The 21,515-nt window shown below is 45.4% G+C and overlaps 3 protein-coding genes across 4 annotated transcripts in view; 2 read left to right on the top strand and 1 right to left on the bottom strand.

Annotated features, from left to right (window-relative positions):
- LOC144132741 (uncharacterized) overlaps nt 1–21,515 on the top strand; it is a 646,537-nt gene that overhangs the window by 314,056 nt on the left and 310,966 nt on the right. The window lies entirely within an intron of this gene.
- LOC144132745 (uncharacterized) overlaps nt 2,696–21,515 on the top strand; it is a 170,009-nt gene continuing 151,189 nt past the window's right edge. For both annotated transcript variants that reach the window (XM_077665376.1, XM_077665375.1), the window contains exon 1: nt 2,696–2,866. In XM_077665376.1, the coding sequence (XP_077521502.1) occupies nt 2,828–2,866 (39 nt within the window). In that variant the 5' untranslated portion in view covers nt 2,696–2,827. The remainder of the gene's footprint in view (nt 2,867–21,515) is intronic.
- Nucleotides 14,154–21,340, bottom strand: LOC144133657 (uncharacterized). The gene is made up of 4 exons (XM_077666820.1): nt 20,825–21,340; nt 18,208–18,975; nt 15,007–15,133; nt 14,154–14,173 (listed from the first exon to the last, which is right to left on the bottom strand). Exons 1-4 carry the CDS (start codon nt 20,993–20,995, stop codon nt 14,154–14,156), a joined length of 1,086 nt encoding a protein of 361 aa, XP_077522946.1. The 5' UTR covers nt 20,996–21,340.

The following is a 21,515-nucleotide window of genomic DNA, read 5'->3' as shown; positions in this document are numbered from 1 at the left end:
AAGTGCGTCTTCCTACACTCTAAAACTTATGTCACCTCTCTGCTTTTGTGCCACCAATCCTCCAATCGCTTTTTGTTAATTTCCACCTCCGATTTATTTACACGACTATTGTTATCTCTAAACCCTAAGGCCTCAGGAAGAGTGACTGTGCCTGCATCGACATCGGGATAGATACCATCACATTTTAGAATGAGGTGTTCTTTGTTTCTACATATTTACCACACACAGTACATGTGTCATCTTCGTTAAATTTCTTTTTGTAGCTGCGCGTTCTAAGACACTCCGACCTAGCTTCAAAGAGGAGGGTTCTGCCTCTTGAGTTATCATGGCCAGTTATCTGGGCCCGTTGACATCGGCGCCATCTGTCGGCATGCAGCCGAACTGCAAGGCACGCTCCGCAGCGGCCGAACGTAATCGGGACGCTCCAGCGTGCGCAGTGTCAACACCTCAGTATTCTTTCGCCGCAGTGCAACCCTTCTCTTGGGTGTGCACAGTTATGTGGGCGGGATGGGACGCTGCGGGGTACAGTCCCAACCTATTTGACGCGTTAATTTGGCGTGTTAATTTTTAGAACCACCGTTCTACTCTGCCTGTCTAACTCATTGATCATGCATTGCAGTTCATCTCCTGAGTGACTGAAAGGCAATGCCATCAGCGAATCGCAGATTATTTAGGCGTCCTTCATGAACTCTTATCGCCAACTGCTTGCAATTCAGGCCTCGGAACACCTCCTGTGAACAGGCGGTGAATAGCATTGGCGAAATCGTGTCTCCCTGCCTGACATTGGTGCAGCGAGTGCAGCCAAATCGAACAGACCTTTAATGTCGTTCATGCAGCGTCACACGATGAATGTCAGCGACATTCGCTGCAGAACGCACTCGACGCGCACTTGTGAGTTCGTCGAACTCCCTTCGCTCGGCTTGAGCACACTTCACGCTGACCACATGCACACTATAAGCTTCACTGTGAGCGCAGATTCGTGTACAGTGCCGGCATGACCTTAATCGGGGAAAGTAACAGTTCGGAGCAGTGCCGGAGTCGTCTAACCAGAGTAAAAAAATGCGCTAGCATTGTGTCGACACACCTGCCGCTGTCAGCGTTGCACTCCGACTCACGGACGCTGGTGAACCAGAACGCGCATTCTCTCTTGAGACAAGACTACGTATGGGGACTACGCGGGCACTTGCGTGGACATAGAATGTACTGCACCTAATATACTGTCTCGCAGTTCGTCTTGACAGCACGAAATGTTTAACAAGGCGGTTAAGGATGGTGGTCATGGTCGGTTGTGCCGGGCTTTCTCTGTTTCTTTTTATTTGCTCGCGCGTATTTGTACGTGCGGCGTCACAATAAGCGCCCATTGTTAGCGCGTAGTTGTGCTCTTTCTTCTCCTCTGTGTCTGCGTGCCACTGCGCTGTTTCATCATCACAATTATTAGTCTTGTCGTTGCTCTAGAAATGGTAACAGGTCAAAAACAGGTCAAGTGGCTGAATTCGCCTCGGGAAATGGCGAATGGGGCCGTGCATCAGCAGCCAGGGAGCCGTGGTGGACCAGGTGTGAAGTAAAAAATTCTCTGCGCAGGCTGCCACGGAGCAGTGCAATTGAATATCGGGATTGCTCCCGGAGTAACCGTAGAACACAGGCAGGGAAATGAAAAACTGATTAGTGGCTGGGCACGAAATTCGAATGGGAGTAATTATCATGGACGGCTTCGAAAATAAAAGTGAAGAAAGTAAATAAAGCCGCCACAGGTAACTCCCATTTCGTTGCGAAGCTTCGCACCATTTAAAAGTTTTGTAGAAATAAACAAAAAATCCCTGTTTTAGTGCGCTACGTGCGCGTGCTGCAGGCTTTAAAGCCTATAAGGATCCGGCATCTGAAGGTAGCAGGTCTTTCAGCGAGCAACCCTGCTTCATATATGGCCTGGACGCAGGGACCACACCATCGCTCACTACAGGACTTTATATAATCAGCTAACCTTTTTCCATTACTTTAATAATTACTGCATCCTTCAACACACCTTCGCCCATCGATGCCCTGAGGCAATAAATCTCGTTTATATAAAAAAAAAAGTCTGCTCCGTCTTATTGTGCGCGGTGATTCACAATGTATTCACATTGTTAATAAACGTTTCAGTTGTTTTCAACCCTTGTTTTTCTTACGTCTGCAAGCAATTGCAAGAATCAGTTTTGTTTTAAAATGATTGTTTTTTCTTCCGTGTTGCGTTATATTGTTTGATACATTGAAAAGTTATTCAGAAACGCTTGTCTGCGACCGGTTTTTCTGTGTGCCGGGTTTGAGCCGGGCGTGCTGGTAAACGAAGACGACGAAGCCTTTGCTCCCGGCGTCGTCTGCTAGCTTCCTCTCAGCGCGGCCAAACCGCCACAATCAATGCGGTGAAGCACCTCACTCGGCTCGAAGGCTCCGTATCGTTGTACACGGTACAAAGCGTGACCTCTCCGCACAGCGGTGGCATTGCAGGGGCCTCGGCCCCCTGCCAGGTCTGTCGAGGTCCCCTTCCCTCCCTTCCCCCCCACTATTTTTTTTTCCCCGCGCCATTCGGCGTTCGCCAGCTGCCGCCAACACTCCCCGGCACAGCCCGCCTGGCTGCTCTTGTGTTTACAAGGCGGCCGTGACGTCAGGGCGCGCACGTGGGTAGGGAACCGCGTGGCCAGCGTGGCGCTAGCGTCGGCCATATTTCTCCGCTGTCGCTGCAGCAGCGTGGATCGGTGGTAGTTGCCGTGTGACGTACTTTGAAAAGAAGAGAGACCATTGCCGCGACCGCGGACGCTCTGTACCCGCTGCCCGGCTCTCGCCAGCAATAAGAATGAGCGATGAAGAACGCGACGTGGACGTCGAAAGCGACGTGAGTACTACGCGGGGTGCGAAAATACCCACGCCTGCGCCTTCGCCAAACGCAGCCGGCACAGCCAGACGGCCGCCAATTGGCTGCGCTGTGCGTTGAAGTCATTTCCGCCCCATGCTTTTATGCTGCTTGTTTGTTGTTGTTATTGCTATGGTAACTGCTTCCCCATGGCCGCTCGCATTGCGCCCGGCCTGTTCGTTGCGCACCTCGGGTTGATTGATTGATTACAAACGTCTTTATTTCTTCAATGTTCTCCGAACATGTGGGTGGACCGCCTAGTCCGGTAGTCCACTGGCTGCTGCTGCTGCGCTGGCCCTCCCCACCAGCCAGTGCTGACGGTCAGGATCATCGCTGAGCAGAATAGCCTCCCACTGCTCCTCCGAGGGGTTGGGAATGGGGTCAACTAAGGGATTATATTGGCATGCCCACACCATATGGTAGAGGTTAGCTACCGCTCCACAATGTGGACACTGTGGAGAGTATAGTGTAGGGTACCACTGGTGTAATTTAGCTGGTGTTGGGTAGGTGTTGGTTTGTAGTCTCCTAAGGGTGTTCTCTTCTAACTTGTTGAGGGATTTGTGTGGTGTTGGGTACTCCTTTCTGGCTGTTCTGTATGGCGCAAGATTGTCAGCATACACTGCTAAGCCTATTAGGTCGCGGCACCCTTCATGGTCATCAGGGGGAGACGTCCGGTATAGAAGAGCTCGGGCATGCCTGTGGGCGGCTTCGTTTCCTCCTGGTAGTTCCAGGTGACCGGGGAACCAGATTACTGAGACCTGGTTGGGTGGATGCTTAGTCAGCAATGACAACCCTGACTTGTGAATTAATCCGTTATTGAAGTTTCGACAGGCGTTCTGGGAATCAGTGAGCACAACGGCGTTGGGGTTAGATGCTACAGCTAATGCAATAGCTGCCTCCTCTGCGTGAGTGGGGTTAGATGTTTTCACCGAGGCGCAGTTCACCATCGACCCTGAAGGCGTTGAGACCACAATAGTCATGACTCCATTATTTGGTCCTGCTGCGTCCACGTAAAGGGTGTTAATTTGCTTGTCCCATTTCTTCTGCAGGGATTCACCTCTTGCTTTCCTCCTCTCGGTGTTATATGCGGGATGCATATTCCGCGGAATGGGGTGCACGTTTATGCGTCTTCTCACATCGCGTGGGACCTCTTCCCTTTGGTCAATTGTATAGGGCAGATTAACATGGATTTTATCGAGCAGTTCTCTGCCGGGTTTTGTGAGTGCGAGCCGATTCAGTTGTGAGAACCATTGTGCTTCCCACATCTCTTTGAGGGTATTATGTACTCCTAGAGCCATGAGCTTTGCTGTTGGCGTGGAGTTTGGTAGCCCCAGTGCCGTCTTGTAGGCTTTCCTGATGAGTACCTCCAACTTTTCAATTTCCGACCTGGAGAGGTTAAGGAATGCCGTCCCGTACATTATCCGAGAGATCACGAAAGCTTGAACTAAGCGGATGGTGTCCCTTTCCTTCATGCCATGGTGTTTATTTCGGATACGATGTATCATGCGGAGGATTTGCTCGGTGGATGTTGTAAGCTTCTTCATAGTGGTGGTGTTCTGTCGCCCCTGCGGGATATACTGCCCTAGTATCTTGATCTCCGTGGGTTTCTGTACTGGGTGGTTCTCTATATACACCGAGATGTTCTGCGCTAGGGGTGTCCTCGGGTTCTTCAGGATTAGCAACTCGGACTTTTCCGGCGCACACTGGAGACCTCTCTCCCTGGCGTACCGGTCCACCGTGTCGGCTGCTGCTTGAAGACGCTCCTCGATCTCGGCGTCACTCCCCGAGTTGCACCAGACAGTGATATCATCCGCATATAATGTGTGTTTGACGCCGGGGATTTCGGAAAGAAGGCCTGGTAGATCTTTCATAGCCAAATTGAACAAGAGGGGTGACAGTACCGCCCCTTGCGGAGTTCCCCTCGGGCCTAGAGTGATGGGATCTGATTTTATTCCACCGAAGTTTATAGTGGCTTGCCTGACTGATAAGAAGTTTTTGATATAGTTGTAGGTTCTTGCGCCACAGTTGGTATCGGCGAGGCTTTGCAGGATGTTTTTATGTAGAACGTTATCGAACGCTCCTTTCAAATCAAGTGCCAGGATGGCCCTTGTCTGTGACTTGGGAGGTGTCTCAAGGAGGTCTTTGTACAGGTACAAGAGGGCGTCCTGTGTCGATAGGTGAGGGCGAAAGCCGAATTGAGTATTAGGTAGGACGTTGTTTTCTTCTAAGTATCTACTCAGTCTCGTGTTGATGACCCTCTCTATGAGCTTCCCCAAACACGAGGTCAGCGATATCGGTCGTAGATTATCCAGTTTAAGGGGTTTGTTCGCCTTCGGAATGAACCGAACCTCGGCTGTCTTCCAGGATATTGGTAACGTTCCTGTAGCCCAATGCTGCTCGTTGAAGCATTCCACCAGCGCGGTGATGGTGTCATCGCTGAGGTTAAATAAGAGCTTCGCTGTTATTTGATCTGGACCTGGAGCTGCATTTTTTCTCATGGCCGCGATTTCTGCTTTGATTTCTTCTTTCGTGAGTGGGAGGTCCAGCTTGGGATTTGGCAGTCCAGGATACTCCGGCTGTTCCACGACTTGGTCCGTGCACAGATACCTGGTCTTGAGCTTTTCGATCAACTCTGTGTCCGTACCCGGGGTGGTGTGTACGATCTTCGTGAGCCTGTCTTTAGTGGCCGACTTGCTGCTGCTGGGGTCGATTAGGACACGTAGGAGCTTCCAAGTCTTTGACACACCTAGCTTCCCCTGAATACCATCGCAGAGCGAATGCCAGTTCTGTCTGGTTAAGGATATGGCATAGGATTCTGCCTTTTTGTTTATCTCCTCTATTTTTTTCTTGAGTTTGCGGTTAAGCCGTTGTCTGCGCCATCTCTTTGTCAATGAGTGCCTCGCTTCCCATAAATGTAGAAGGTGCGGATCGACCGCTGGGCAATCTTCTGTCGTGCAGACCTCTTTTGTAAAGGCTTTCAAAGAGTGCACCTCATCTTTAACCCATTCCTCTAGGTCGGTAATAGTATTTGCAGTAGATGCCTGGGCCTTTCTCCACCTGTCCCAGTTCGTAACTCTTGCGATACCTATTGTGCGCTTGCACGCGTTTGTGCTTATCTCCAGAGAGAGTATGAAGTGATCGCTTCCCAGGTGCTGTTCGGTATTCTTCCAAATGGCGTTTTGTATGTTCTTGGTGAACGTCAGGTCAGGACATGTATCTCTACTGACACTGTTTCCCAGCCTCGTAGGGTAAGTGGGATCGGTGAGGATCGATAACCCCTCTTGCGCCACTACTTCTTCTAGTTTTCTGCCTTTCGGTGTCGCCGCCGGGTAGCCCCATGAAGGGTGTGGTGCGTTGAAGTCGCCTCCAATCACGCAGGGGGCATGGCCCGCTAAGGTCAGAAATTTCTTTATGAGGGAACCCAATTTTGCGTTCCTGTCTTTTGGAGGGCTGTATACATTCAATACGTGCGTGCTTGCCGCTCCTCTCTGGAGAGGAAGAATAGTTATATAGCAGTGCGCAACATCCGGCTCGAAAGTGTCGTGCAATATGGCAGTGTATAATTTGTGCACTAACGTGGCAGTTAACTGGTCGTGCTGATAAGTCACATAGTCTTGGAGCTTCATAGGCATTAGGTGGGGTTCTTGAATTAGGATAGCTGCCGGTGGGTCAGATTCCTGAGATAGAAGGAGATTAAGAGCAGCCTGCTTTCTCCTGTATCCCCGGCAGTTCCACTGCCAGATCTTTACTCTAGGTTTGGCTGGCATGTTGAATCCGTATCGGATGGTTCGTCCACGTGCATTGTACGAGCGAATTTCGACTTATGCCTTTTATACGCAGGTTCCTTCCGAAGTCCAGAAATTGCCGTCTCCGTGTATCGTCGGTTGTTTGCAATCTGATTTCGAATGTCTTGGAATTGAGCGTTCACATAAATTGGAAAAGCTTGAAACTCCTCCTTGAAGGACCTCAGTTCTTGGATGATTTGTTGGTAGACCTCGCCTAAGGCAGGCTGGGAGCTAGGTACTGCCTGCTGTTTTTGGTTTTCAGGAGTCGGCTGAGCTACCGGCGTTATTGCGTTAGTAGTTGCTCGCTTAAGCTCTTGGTTTTGGATTGTTAAAGCGGCCACTTGTTTTTTCAGACTTTCTATCTCGTTTTTGAGTGCTGCTAACTCCGTGTTATTCTGAGGGGAGGAGGAGGGAAGGGGAGGCCATTCTGCAAAGCTCACCTTCGAATCTGAAAGCTGGCCCGAGGACGTCTTCTTCAGCGCCCCGATGGGCTTGTTGAGGTTCTCCTGCCCTTGTTCTTTACCCGCCTCCACTTGACTGGCGTTCTGGTTGGAGCCTGTTGCCCGGCGTCTTGAGCTCGAACGGCCGCGAGAGGCGGAACGAGAGTGGGAGACTGATGACGACACTCCTCGCCGTCGCGATGTAGGCTGCCTCTTCTGCCTCGTCCTGCTCCTGCCTTCTTGATCTTCAAGTTTTGTTGTTGATGACGCGTTTGATGACGCGGTACTAGTGTTCTTATTCAGCGGTCTCTGGAATTTCTCCTTGCAGTCTTTTGCGTAAGTCTTGTGTGGACCCTTGCACAGCGCGCAAACGGGTGTACACTCGTGCGTCTCATCTGGACTCGGCGTTCCACAGGTTTGGCAAGCAGCCCCCTTGGGTTTCGGGCAGACGTCTGCTCGGTGACCTGGCGTTCCACAGAGGGGCGCTGCAAGCGTTCGTCACGAGCGGACGTGCGATTCATGGGCTCCGTTGACAATCTTCGATTGTGGCGGATTAGAATATTGGATCACCATATATTTATCATCCACGAGTTGCCTTCAACGCCTGACACGGCCTGGTACCACCAGTGAGCCTGTGAGTGCCACATTTTTGGCGCTACAGCCTGTCTACTTCTCGTCACCCCGTGAGGAGCGCTAACCCTAACGGCCAAGGGGTTGGGGTGCCTTATCGCCGCGGAGACGCCGGTGCGCCCGCGGATGCGCGGCATAGCGTTCGCGCAACGCGGGTCTAACGACGCTCGCCAGTGAGTGCTCCCGCTTCATCCAGGACTGCCACGACCACGATGAATTCTCTAAGAGGCTACGACCCGACGGAGATGGACTTCAGTCATGTACCAACATCCCAGCAGCAGCTGATGCCACCGCAGGATCTCCCGAAGGACGACAACAGCCATGGCTGGAACATATGGTCCCGGCGCAACAACGACAGAGCGGCGCAAGCTAAATCCACACCTCCCAAGGAAGAGCAGGAGAAGAAAGAACGCCGAGAGCCTCCTGCACCGAGACCTCCGCGTCTACCGAGTCTCAAGAATTTTCCATACAAAGTCATCATCCGACCTAAAACCACGGTGGATCTGCAATCTGTGGCTCCACGCTCCTACGATCTCGAATTAGGGATCCAAGCAGCCCTCAACACCCCTCTACAAGAAAAGCCAACGCTGCGCGTTGTTAGCCAGCAGAACATTATAATGGTGTGTACTCACTGTGAGGAAGACGCGTTCCGTCTCGCCAAGCTTAATTGTCTGTACCTCGACGGCAAGAGTATAACGATCACCGCCTACGTTGCCTTGCCAGAGGATGTTTGCAGGGGTGTAATACATAATATCAAGCCTGAAGTGAGTAATGACTCTATCTTCCAAGACGTCTCCTCACCCAGCCATACAATCCTGGGAGCGCGCCGACTGGGCAAGACTACGTCGGCAGTCATCGTCTTCGCCGGGCAGAAGGTTCCCTTCACGGTCAACTACGGGTGGTCAGAGCGCCGCTGCTACATCTACCGTAAAACGAGGGCTGCTTGTATCAATTGCGCACCTCGGGGACGCGCGTATTTCTGCTACTTTGGCCTCCTTGCCTGCGCTAAAGAGGGGCGCCTGTGAGTTATATGCGATATGCAACTGGCACGCACTGTGCTGTACGGCCGCGAAACTCGCTCCATGGCGGCGAGTGGTGGTCACTTAACTTTTCACTTGTTGGATTGTTTTCGATACTTATACGCCATACTGTTACCTACAGCAGCCGACAGACTGCACGGCATTGACTGGTGGGTTAATTCCAAGTGAATTTGCGCGTGGGCTGTTTATGCGCGCCACAATACGCACTACTACCTTCTGTGAATTGTAGACTGACAGTGGACTGTGCAGTGTATAAGTAGGCGCTTATATCTACATATCGCGTGAAAATTATAGGGTTCTTTGGTTCCATTATACTGCCTATTCTAGGCACTACAGTTCAGAACTTGAGTAAAAACTATGACTATAATAAAGGCACATACTGGAGACCTTGCAAGTTTCATGGCAGTGTTTGCATGTGTGTGAAGGGCATGTTGACAGTGAGGCCGATGTCCGATTGAGAACTGTTTAAGAAACCCAAAAGCAAGCTCTCTTGAGACTGGAATAACGACTCCATCATAATTTTTGTTTATCCTACAACTAGTGTTTTGTTACTGCTTCCATTCATGCGGTCCTGAAGCTGTCAATGAGAGCGTTAAAACACAAATGAAGGAGATAACTCCCTGTACGTTGCAATGAGGCGAGTAGCTAGCTAGGGCCTGCGGTGACCTATGGGATATGTTAGAGACGTACTAATATATGGCAATGGAAGCTTGCATAACTGAGGAGCCTACTATGTCGCCTTTCACGAGAGGTTAAAGTTAACACATAGGTGCTGTCATATTTGTCTAAGGATGCTTGGGAAACTGCTGACAATGCTGAGAACACTGCTGACATGGAAGGAAGTGGCAGTGAAGATTTCACGCTTGTGAGTCATTGCGCAAGCTGGACAGTAGACACAGTGAGGCTGATTGTGACAAGGACGTGAGGCATGCTTATTGAACTTAGTTCTACTCCATCACTCAAAGCCACCTCGGTGCTTGCCTAATAATGGGGCATTATGAGTCAGAACTAACACTTCTTCAGAAGTAAAATACCTGTGACATGACACTAAATTTCCCAATTTGTCTACCTATCAGCAGAGTACTTTCGTTATAAAAGTTGTTCTCAAAGCAATAATCTGATAAGGAATTTCTGAGCTGTCTTCAGTGCACAGCATTTTTGCATATTTGCAATATACTGGTATGCTGATTGATGTGATGATCTTCTTGTACTTCTCTGACTATATGTTTGCTTATTGTTTAAACTGTAGCCTCTCCTCTGCTGAGATATATCCTAGTGATTGAATTTTATTACTCAGGTATATGTCAAGTCTCCAAGTAATCCACTGATAAAATATCAGTTGGTGCACTCGTGATGAGGTAAAAACTGAAGCCAGAGGAAGAAGCCCCTTTAATTTTGTCATCCTAGATTTTTCACTCAACACTGAGTGGCCAGGTACTAATTAACTTAAGCGTGTGGCTGCTGATGTGGAGTGAGGTAGATGTGATTGGAAGTCTGACGTACTAGTTGAATTCACCAATTCTTTGTCATGCACTCTGGACTATTAAGAAAGAGCATTCAAGTGTGGCTGACTGCAGGAGGAAGTAACAAGTTCATGAAATTAGTTGTGATAGCATGGCCGTGGCTGGCACAAAACAGGAAATTTAGGGGCCAACAGGAGGAGCCTCTGTCCGGTACTGCACTTGGGTGGTGCTGATGACGACTTATATCAATAAAAATTCTTGTGCAGTTGAAGGTACTGGCCTCATAGATTTACATATGAAAAGGAGCATTTTGCATACAGGTCATGACTTTTGCTAGTGTGTGCAGACAAGAACGGTTACATATTTCTTCTATGCCTAAATTAAATTTGCCACATGGACATTGCATGCACAATAAGAAAATTGCACACAGCTGTTGTGTATTTGCCATAACAATCTACTGTTGGTCCTGGTATCAAAGCGTGGGGTATTTTAATAAGCCTGAATTTATTTGCCACTTTCGGCAAGGGGGTGAACCACAGACATTTAGCTTTAATACTGGCTGTGGCCCCGTACGAAAATAGATTCTTGAAAAACAGGCATGTAAGGAAACACACAAACAAAAACAGTAATAGAGTAAAGTGTAAAAATTGCACAGTTCGCACCGTGACTAAGTTACTGCAAAGCAGAAAACAAATCGGTGAAACAGAAAAAATTCTATGGAACAGAAATGCACTGAGGTATCGTAGCGTAAGGCAACACACACACAAAAAAAACAGTATACAGGAAAGTGTAAAAATTGCACAGTTCGCCCTGCGACTAAGCTATTGCAAAGCAGAAAACGGATCGGTGAAACAGAAAAAATTCTATGGAACAGAAATGCACTGAGGTATCGTAGCGTAAAGCAACACACACACAAAAAAAAACAGTATACAGGAAAGTGTAAAAATTGCACAGTTTGAACCGCGACTAAGCTATTGCAAAGCAGAAAACGGATCGGTGAAACAGAAAAAATTCTATGGAACAGAAATGCACTGAGGTATCGTAGCGTAAGGCAACACACACAAAAAAAAGTATACAGGAAAGTGTAAAAATTGCACAGTCCGTACCGCGACTAAGCTATTGCAAAGCAGAAAACGGATCGGTGGAACAGAAAACATTCTATGGAACAGAAATGCACTGAGGTATCGTAGCGTAAAGCAACACAAAAAAAAAAACAGTATACAAGAAAGTGTAAAAATTGCACAGTTCGCACCGCAACTAAGCTTTGCAAAGCAGAAAATGGATCAGTGAAACAGAAAAAATTCTATGGAACAGAAATGCACTGAGGTATCATAGCGTAAGGCAACACAAAAAAAAAACAGTATACAGAAAAGTGCAAAAATTGCACAGTTCGCACCGTGACTAAGCTATTGCAAAGCAGAAAACGGATCGGTGAAACAGAATAAACTCTATGGAACAGAAATGCACTGAGGTATCGTAGCACAAGGCAACACACACAAAAAAAACAGTATACAGGAAAGTGTAAAAATTGCACAGTTCGCACCGTGACTAAGCTATTGCAAAGCAGAAAACGGACCGGTGAAACAGAATAAACTCTATGTAACAGAAATGCACTGAGGTAACGTAGCATAAGGCAACACAAAAAAAACAGTATACAGGAAAGTGTAAAAATTGCACAGTTCGCACCGCAACTAAGCTTTGCAAAGCAGAAAATGGATCAGTGAAACAAAAAATTCTATGGAACAGAAATGCACTGAGGTATCGTAGCGTAAGGCAACACACACAAAAAAAAAACAGTATACAGAAAAGTGTAAAAATTGCACAGTTCGCACCGCAACTAAGCTTTGCAAAGCACAAAATGGATCAGTGAAACAGAAAAAATTCTATGGAACAGAAATGCACTGAGGTATCATAGCGTAAGGCAACACAAAAAAAAAAGTATACAGGAAAGTGTAAAAATTGCACAGTTCGCACCATGACTAAGCTATTGCAAAGCAGAAAACGGATCGGTGAAACAGAATAAACTCTATGGAACAGAAATGCACTGAGGTATCGTAGCGTAAAGCAACACACACAAAAAAAACAGTATACAGGAAAGTGTAAAAATTGCACAGTTCGCACCGCGACTAAGCTATTGCAAAGCAGAAAACGGATCGGTGGAACAGAAAACATTCTATGGAACAGAAATGCACTTAGGTATCGTAAACGTACCAGTAATCTCAAGTCTCCAGTTGTTCAGTTTTTTTTAACAACTAAATAAAGCTTTACAGCCTTTCTCTTTTGCCCCTTAGAGCTTCTTTGGACACCTCATAGCACACTCCAACATGAAATAGGAATGTATACTGAGCACAACTGAGGTGGGAGGCCTTTTCTAGAAGTGGCAGGCATAGCAATGCGACACTGCAAAGTCAGTGGCATAATGCAGCAGTGGCGTCACGAGGGGGGTGAGGGGGTGCGGTCTGCATCGGGAGCAGAGCTCAAGGCGGTGCAGCTGCAGGATAGAAGGATGGCGGGGGGCACGCAGTGCCTTTGTTAACTGCCACTTAGCTTAATGCTTCATTTCCTAAACTCACAGCTCTCTCGGAACAGTTGTTCGAGCCAAAATATTTTGGCTACGGAGACACATTGAAGCGGCAGGCACTGACCTGCATGAGGCCAAGCATTCGTCCTTGTTGCACATCTTTGCGTTCATCCCTCAGTTGGGTTTTTCATCTTGCAGAGCTTTTTCACTAGACGTTCAAATATTCCTCAGGATACCCTTGCCTGGGGCATAATAAGGTGGTCAGTGGTTCTAATTTCTAACTTATCAAAAACTACTTAACATCTACAAATAAGATGTCTAGGTTCTCAGGCCTTGCATTATTATCTCTTGAAAGCAAACTGGGAAAAAGCCCTGAAGTTGAAGAAACGATCAGGAGCTTCTTGCAACCCTCTCCTTGAATAAAAAAATTATTGCTCGTTTTATTTGCGCGATACAAACTCAAGGTGAGTGAGTTGTTCACCAAGGGCTAATAGGTTGTCTACTTGCATTTGAAACAAAATTTTCGGAGAGAAATTGTACGTCTTGTTATCAGTGTAATACTGCTTGACATGAACACAAATTTCATCTTACGTCATTGCTCTCACAACTGAGGAGACTTCTTGGCGCTGCAGGAACCTATCGGAACATTATCGTCAGGAAATCATTGCCCACGCAGAAATTGCTTGTATTACAGATAAAATAATCACCTAAAAATAAGATAAGATAAAATAATCACCGCCACCGAGGCCTGAACAACACGGTGAATGCTCAAGCTTCATGAAGCCACCTTCCCAGATAGCTCAGATTTGAAAGGCTTGCATATTGGCGCATCGACGTGAGCAGACTTGCCGTAACACATTTGCTGTCAGCTTCACACGACATTTCACTTTGGTTTCTCCCATATTTGTCGTTACTGAAGCATATTGAAGTCTTCGTATTACATGGCATGCATTATAGTAATAAAAAGCCTCCTGTATTGTAAAAGGGTATGGCCATAATCTTTCCAGTTGAAATTTGTACACTACATTTCTTTAGATACAGTTGGGAACCCTGTGATTCCATTGCACAGATTTCGAAATCCTTTGATTTCTGTTTAGCCCACACTTAACTACAGTTGTCATCCCATTACTGCCAGTGCTTTAATTGGAGTGAAGTGCTAGTGTGTACATCTCCAGAAGTGTTTTGCATACTGCAATTAACGACTTACTAGTCGTTCTGAAGGTGTTTGTTTTGCAGTAATAAATAACGTTGCCCTGTCATTCTTGCAATTTAATACAGCTTTCTAACTGTCAAAACTCTCTTGAATGGTTACATTTTTGTTGCTTATTCCAACAGCAATAAAATTCAGTTGTTTTCTGTACTTTTGTCAGGGCCTTGTGCACTTTGACATTCAATTGTCCTTCATGGTTCCTGCGTAATGAGTACACACATTTTCACATACTGGAAAGGAGTTTGCATCAGTTAATTATTGTTTCTTTTTAATTACCTCTGCAGATATCAATTCAGTGGTTCTGTATACATCTGAAACAGTCCTTAGGCAGTTACCGTTATAACTCTTTTTAGCTTTTGGTACTCATATCTTTGGAAACCTTTTAAACGCCCACACAATTTTCGCAATTCTTTTCACACTGTCAGTCGCTGCATTCATTCATGTCTTCAAAACACAAGTGTAAATTTCTCTTAATTGGTGCACCTTTGTTCAAAAAGCAAATTTCAGAGGTTTCGTTTTCCTGGCTCTGCTAATATGAATATGAAAGTTCACCAAGCATGTTTTTCATGCCACTGTTAGTTGAATTATATTCATATGGTATGAAGTAAGCTAAACAGTGAAGCGGAGGAGGGCTCATGCGGCACACACTGGAAGAGAAGGTGGAGGGGGGAGGAGGGTGACGCAATTGCCACCGCACTGGGTGCAGTTATAGCGACGCCACTAGGATGCAGTAGCAGTGGTTGTATTCTTGTGCTGCTGCATCCTGTTTGTCTTTACCTATGAAAGCAGGTCTAGTGACTTTTTGCCCCCGGTACATTTTCCTGAATGCTACTGCCCAATTTGTGGCCACGTTTGATTTTTCTTGCTTGTCCTGCTGTGAGTGGCCGCCCAGCAGGAACGCGTTTCGAGCCCCTTGGTAGGCCAGGCCGGCGCCTTGCCAGGCTTGTTGGCTGTACTCTTATTATTTGGCCACGCCTCCTATCTGCTGCAGAGGAGGCCTTTAGCTTCAGCAGAAGAGCATGTGCACCACTACTTGTTGTCACATTTTTGAGCTGTGCAGTGACTGCATCCAGTAGATTCGGATAAATAGCGCTGTCTTCAGTCAGCTTGTGCACACGTCGCAGCTCCTTTTCAAGTGCACAGTATTTTTCCTCCATGTCCTGCAATGGAAAATAAAAAAATAATCATGATGCTATCTCTGACTGTATACTGAAAGAGTGAGTCCTGCTTAACCCTTTAAGGCATTTTGTACATAACTGTGTACAGGGCAAACTAACGGGCTTTTCTGAGAGTGTGCTATGCCTAGCAGTAATTTCTTTCATATGGAATTAGTGTCCTTCATGTCACATATGATGTGGTTCTTATTTATGCCACTTAATGAATACAATAAGTAATATTTAGCGAAACATTGAGCAGGGTATTAGCATGTCCTTCGCCATTTTTATGCAGATAGATCTTGCCACTAGCAGTAAGGTCATTTTTGTCTCGCAATTTCAAGCGTAATGTGTAACTCAAAAACAAAAATTGATTTCACTATTTTTCGGCTGTTTACTCGACAACTCCTGTCATTTCAATATTGCTGTTTCGATTAATTGTGACACATTGTACCGGATTTTGCACATCCGTTTAAAAAATAAAGTGGTATTTCACACTTGCAAACTAACAAATTATCTCTTCATGGGGCTTGAATATACTATTTAGGATGAAAAATGTTTGTTTTCGATTAAAACAAAAATAACACCTCAAAGGGTTAAAAACTGATGCGACATTTTTAAATGGACGGGTGGGTAGAGTGGGTAACAGGTAGATGAAAATCAGCCAGAAAAGACGGTACACAACACAAAGGGGTGGACAACTGCTGGACTAAAATATTTATTGAAGGCAGGCTGCCAAACAATACAGCCTAAATATGCCAAAGCCGCAGCTAAGAGAAATTTACATACGAGAATTCATAACATAAAATTCCTTTTTCATCAGCGCTAGAGATGGTACACTCGCATAAGAATCACCAAACTTCTTGATATGAAAGGCCTCAAGGATGTCGCTCTGGCCTAGAATGTAAACTTCACTAAACGTGACGTGCAGTCAAGGCCACAACTATATAGAGCAAGCTTCATCATTTCAACTTTTTGCGTACATTTAGCGAAAGTGTGAAGGTTGCTAGACGTTATGTATGAACACACCAGCGGAACTTGTTTGTGTGCATGTCGGGTACCTCCTAATTTACTATAGGTGAGGTGCGAGAGGAGTTTGATCATTAACAAATGCTTTGTATTTAAATGGCTGCGACTATAGATACTGTGGTACATCAGCTACGTTAAAAGGCAAGACGACCATTTTCTTCAGCATCAGTATTGCTCACTAGCTTAGTACTTTTACAATCTGTCACTTCTCTTATTATTAACACATGTGCTGCCAGGCATAACTTGTTCCACAAATTAAAGGAATCTTGTAAACCACTTCTGTGGTGCATTACATGTGCTGGCTGTCATGTTTGGTGGCGCACAGTTTTTTTTTTTACTCAGTGCATATTTCATGAGGCACGATGGCTTTGCTGTACTTGAAAAAAAAATCATTTATGCCTTGATGTTTGGTAAATTTTTTATGCTGTGCATCATGTTGTGAAAATAAGTAATGACTGACTTTAATGTACCTTTTTTTGGTCACATCTTTCCTTTTTTCTATTTTGGCACTGCCGTTCTTACTTTTCAAGACGGATTCTGCTGTTTTGTCATTCCTGATGGAAAGTCCGAGCTGAACAGGCATTCCGCCTTGGTTGTAATGCTACCTTTCACTGTAGCAGATGTACCACCATATTTTGGCAAGGTTTCCATTCTAGGCCACCAGAAAACACATAAGGCACGCAAAATCCTTCAGGCCTTCCTGATAAGGAAGCACAAAATGTGAGTGCACCATCTATAACAAAGACATTGATGTTGTGAATTTTCATAGATAAATTTCTGTTTGCCCATGTATGGCTGTGTTACTAATTCAAAATGTGAGTGCACCATCTATAACAAAGACATTGATGTTGTGAATTTTCATAGATAAATTTCTGTTTGCCCATGTATGGCTGTGTTACTAATTCGCAGCCAGTCTTCAACACAGACTTTAGTTGTTAGTGAAGCCACTGTCCTGCCCTCTATCTTCTGCACCGTATCTTTTTTTCTGGTTTTCACCCTCCTGAACATCCTACACCAACTGACCCACCATCAGCCTTTCCAGCTTGAGTTACAGATATGTGTATATTTTTGTTTTGGTTGCATGCCTAAAACGTGCTGCTGCCAAACTACCTCTACTGTCACAAACATGACGTTTATCCTAAGCTACAGTCTGTATACACACAATAGCTCTTGTTTGTTTTGTAGATTATAGACGACAATATGGACATATTCCATCCTCTCAATTAATTGAATTCAACTTTCCTTCTCTCTTCTGTTTTGTCCTTTTTTTACCCTCTCCTCATGTGGGGCAGCCTGTTGGGCATTTCCTGGTGAACCTTTATGCCTTTCCTTGCATCTGTCTCTCTGTTTTCAAGAATAAGTGAAGTTTCGATCCTGGCCATTAGATTTATCACCCTGTCAGTACTCAAGGAGGTTGCCCTTCCTGAATATATGTGCACTGTAATCATTAACACATGCATGCACGCCATCCCAAATGAAGGTGAACGCACTGATGCATGATCTGCTGTTTCATTTTATTTTGACCTTCAGGGCCTTCTCACCTGAAAAGGAACTTTCTCACTAGTGGCAACTGTATGCTTGCCCTACATGTGTGCATAGACATGCACGCATATATACATGCATGTATATGACTGCATGTAGTGTATTAATGTGTTCATGTATGTCAAACACAACATGTGCTTTTCAGTGCTTCAAGATGCACAAAAATTATCTGAAGGCTCACTACAAGATATAACACTATTGGGAATGGGATGTTGGTGGTGCGTGTCTTGGCCTTGCATTCATGTATTGTTTCACACTTATGTAATATTATGGAGCTGCTGGTTACAAGTTAGGGCAAGCATGCCCCAAACTTAACCCTGCTGCACACAGTACATAACAAAAACTGTCCACAACCTAGTGGTTCATTACAATATTCTTATCAGCCAGGTAATGAGCACAGGGATATACTATGCTGGAAGTGATGACTATGCGATTAACCTCCAAGAAGTTTTGTTATGCTTCTACAATAGTTCATTATAATAGTTGAAAGGATTAATGCTCCACTGTACCTCAGGTTTCTCTTTCCTGTCTGGAAATGGCCCGGGAGGAGATTCTGGCAGCTGGCTCACATCTGCATGCATAGCCTGTTCACTGTGTGCCGATGTACAGGCTACTGTGACCTCTTCATTGCCTCCTGGCATCATTGGAAGAAAGAATTCTATGTTTGGGCAACGATCACCCAGTGCCAGGTAGCCGAGCCGTCGGCGGTCTTCGGGCGTCAGCTCCGGGCTGTTCGGAAAACAGCCACCAAAAGCCTTCTGGACAGCAGCCTGATGCTTGCAAAAAGCGCCTTGGCTGCCTCTGCAGCAGCTGCAGAAGCCAATGTCCGCATCCATTTCATAAGAGCTGGTGCCAGATGAGCTTGGCACACTATACAAAGCGCCATCCACCTGTACAATGGACTTGGCGAAATCATTGGGCAGCTTCTGCAGCAGGTGCTGGAATGCAACACGGTGGGAGGAGTCACGGTTATGCGCATGCCTCAGCAACCGTGCCTCAAAATATTTTTCCCAAGTTGTGATCGTAAACTCTACCAGGGCTACTGCATTGTAAGCCTTGGTGCGGCACAAAACGATATCCTTCAGGATTCGTATGGATGCCTCTGAATAATTATTCGTGTTATGGCCTCTGGTGACTGTGCCTGCACGGTAGAGGAGCACCCACTCTTGCTGGTGTTGAAGGAAGGTTTCCACTCTCTTTATGAAGGCTTCGTGTTTGTGGCAGTGAAGCTCTTCCTTAGCTGTCTGGAGCTCTTCCATTGTTTTTGCATACAGAATCTGAAACCAGAACAAAAAAAGCATATCGTCTACGCATACAGTGGTGTTTTGTATTACTAGCTGCGTACCATTATTTCTGTACCATAACACGTGAACTCATTTTTGAACTGAATGTCTTTATATCACAAAAGGATTGGACCTATATCTTGCGCAAGTACAAGCTGTTTCTGCATTCCTCATCATCCTTCCTCGATCAGTTAACTTTGCTTAGTTTTTCTCACCAGGGATCCTCTGTCACATGAGCAATCTAAATGCACAAGGAGTCAATGACCATAAAATTTTTCAAGGGCCATACATGTGTGTTGCTGTCGCAGATATGAATTTGTTAATAAGAAAGCATGAAATCTGTTGGCTGGCAAAAGATATATCTAACTAGGTAAGTTACATTCGGGACGAACACTCGGCCTGAAGCAGCAGATTAGGAAAACATTTGTTATTGTTGTAAATGCAGTTTTTAATTCACACATGTTCAGAAAATAAAGCACTGCACACTTTGCAAGTAGGCACAATCCAAAGACAGAGATGGGAGGTAACACTGTGCATTTCGTTTCAGCTAGAAGCATTTATTTTTTTTCCAGTGGTACTTTCACAAACAAATTGTTATCTGTTCTCTTCTCTTTGTGTTGTAGCACCAGCAGGGCATTGCCAGTTCTTGGTTGTCATGAAGTATGCAGTTATGCTTAAATGGGCAAAATCGGCAAACTACAGAGACGTGGCATACAAAAAAGATGGTATTGCTTTGCTTACTTCTGGAAATCTGCGGAGCTGTTATTTTGATGATCGAATAAAAAGTAATTTCTGAAGGAGTTAAGTCAACAGTTAATAAAATAATGAACAGAAAATTTTCATTTTTCTTGTTTCAATCCTGTGTATTTTTTCCAATGTATGCTGACCATGTGGTTGTTCTCATGGCTTCTTGACATTATCTATTTGCATTTTCAAACCTCTGTTAAGTTAATCCCCATAGAGTTGAATGGCGAGTGAAAAAACTAAAGTTTGGCACCAGCGGATTTCCATTCAGTTCAGTGGCCATTGAATCAAGTGGCAATGAGAGTATAGAAGGTTGGGCAAGTTGATATATATTCATGATTCACAACAGTGCAGCAAACATGGGTGAAAGGGAGACTAGACACAACAAGTGCTTGTTATGTCCAGTCTCTCTCATCTGTGTTTGCTACATTGTTGTGAAGCATGGCAATGAGACTATGTATGTGACAGGAAAAGTGCATGGAATTCTTTTCCTGTCATCGTGAGTATGTTTACCTCAAGGTGTTCACTATATGTGCCAGGTTCTGCATGTTGTACTTACTTCGTTAAAAATCAAAAACAAAATGACTAGTGCCGCACAGTCATATGGCAGTGAAAGAGGCATTTATTTCTTAGAAAGTTGGCTGTAAAAATGAAACACTTGTTTTCTTCCCTCCACTTGACTAAAACTCATGCCGTCAAGACTGGAAAGAGCTCTGTGATCACTGTTTAGAAGTGGGAGGTGATGGATCCTTGCCTTGGGAATCTACGTATAAGATTAGGTCTTAATGTCATTCTAGTTTGCTTGTTAGAATGGTTGTGGTAGCGATAACTCTCATTTTTTTCTGTCTTTGTTCACTTCTAAAAGCTACATCATTAGGGGTGTGGTTAGCCTCTTTTCATTTGCAGGAATCTATCAGTGCAGGCCAACTTCAGTTTACCCTTAGCGTCCTTTTAAATATTAGCTGTACATTCTTATTTCTGAGTAATGCAATGTTTCAGCCAAAATGGGCATGGCGAAGTGTTTTATGTGCAGAGTGTCTCTCTTTTCTTTTGTATTGTATGGCCTAGGCAGGTAGTCAAATGACAGTGTCTGCATCACCTTCTGAAAAGCTCTCATCAAGTGACGTCGCTCTTCCTTGGCTGCCTGGTTCTTTGTGGAGGTCAGCCAACGCCACTCGGCCTGTAGAACATGAAAGTGGCACAGCAGCTGTCGTGCGCTGGGCCATGTTTCATGTAGGGCATCTTTTTCGGGTCTTGAATTGTCGGTCATAAACACAGCTGGAGCCTGTAAGGTGAAAAGGAACCCATCACAAGCATAAACCAACAGGCTGACGCACTCGTATACACCTCGGCAAGATTGTATTTTAACATTCTACCCATCTGCCAACTCTATGCCCTGTTTTTTCTTGAATATTCTGCAAACACTGTGGCAAGAGGATTAAAAAAAATTTATGCTTACTTCTGGCACATACTAGAGCCTGTGGGTGGCAGGTTTCTAAATGCAGAGGCACTTACAGCCCATGTTTAAAATGTTGTAGTGGGACATGTACTTACTGTGTGGACATTAACACCAATGCTGACCAGCACTTCGGCATGTATAAAAAAGCAGTCAATGCTGTTGATTATGATTACTGATTAGCCCATGTTTTGTGAGGGTTTTCTAAATCACACTTTCTGTTCCGAACATGACCTTATCAAAATAACCACTTTATGAGTTCGATCAGGTCATATAGCCAGGAATAAATAGCCACTCCAAAGGGTTTTCATTTTCTAACCTATCTGCCTTGCAA

The sequence above is a fragment of the Amblyomma americanum genome, chromosome 5 (genome assembly GCF_052857255.1).
Source record: "Amblyomma americanum isolate KBUSLIRL-KWMA chromosome 5, ASM5285725v1, whole genome shotgun sequence".
NCBI lineage: Eukaryota > Metazoa > Arthropoda > Arachnida > Ixodida > Ixodidae > Amblyomma > Amblyomma americanum.
Note: the sequence above shows the minus strand (reverse complement) of the source record. Positions and strands in the feature narration are given on the sequence as shown.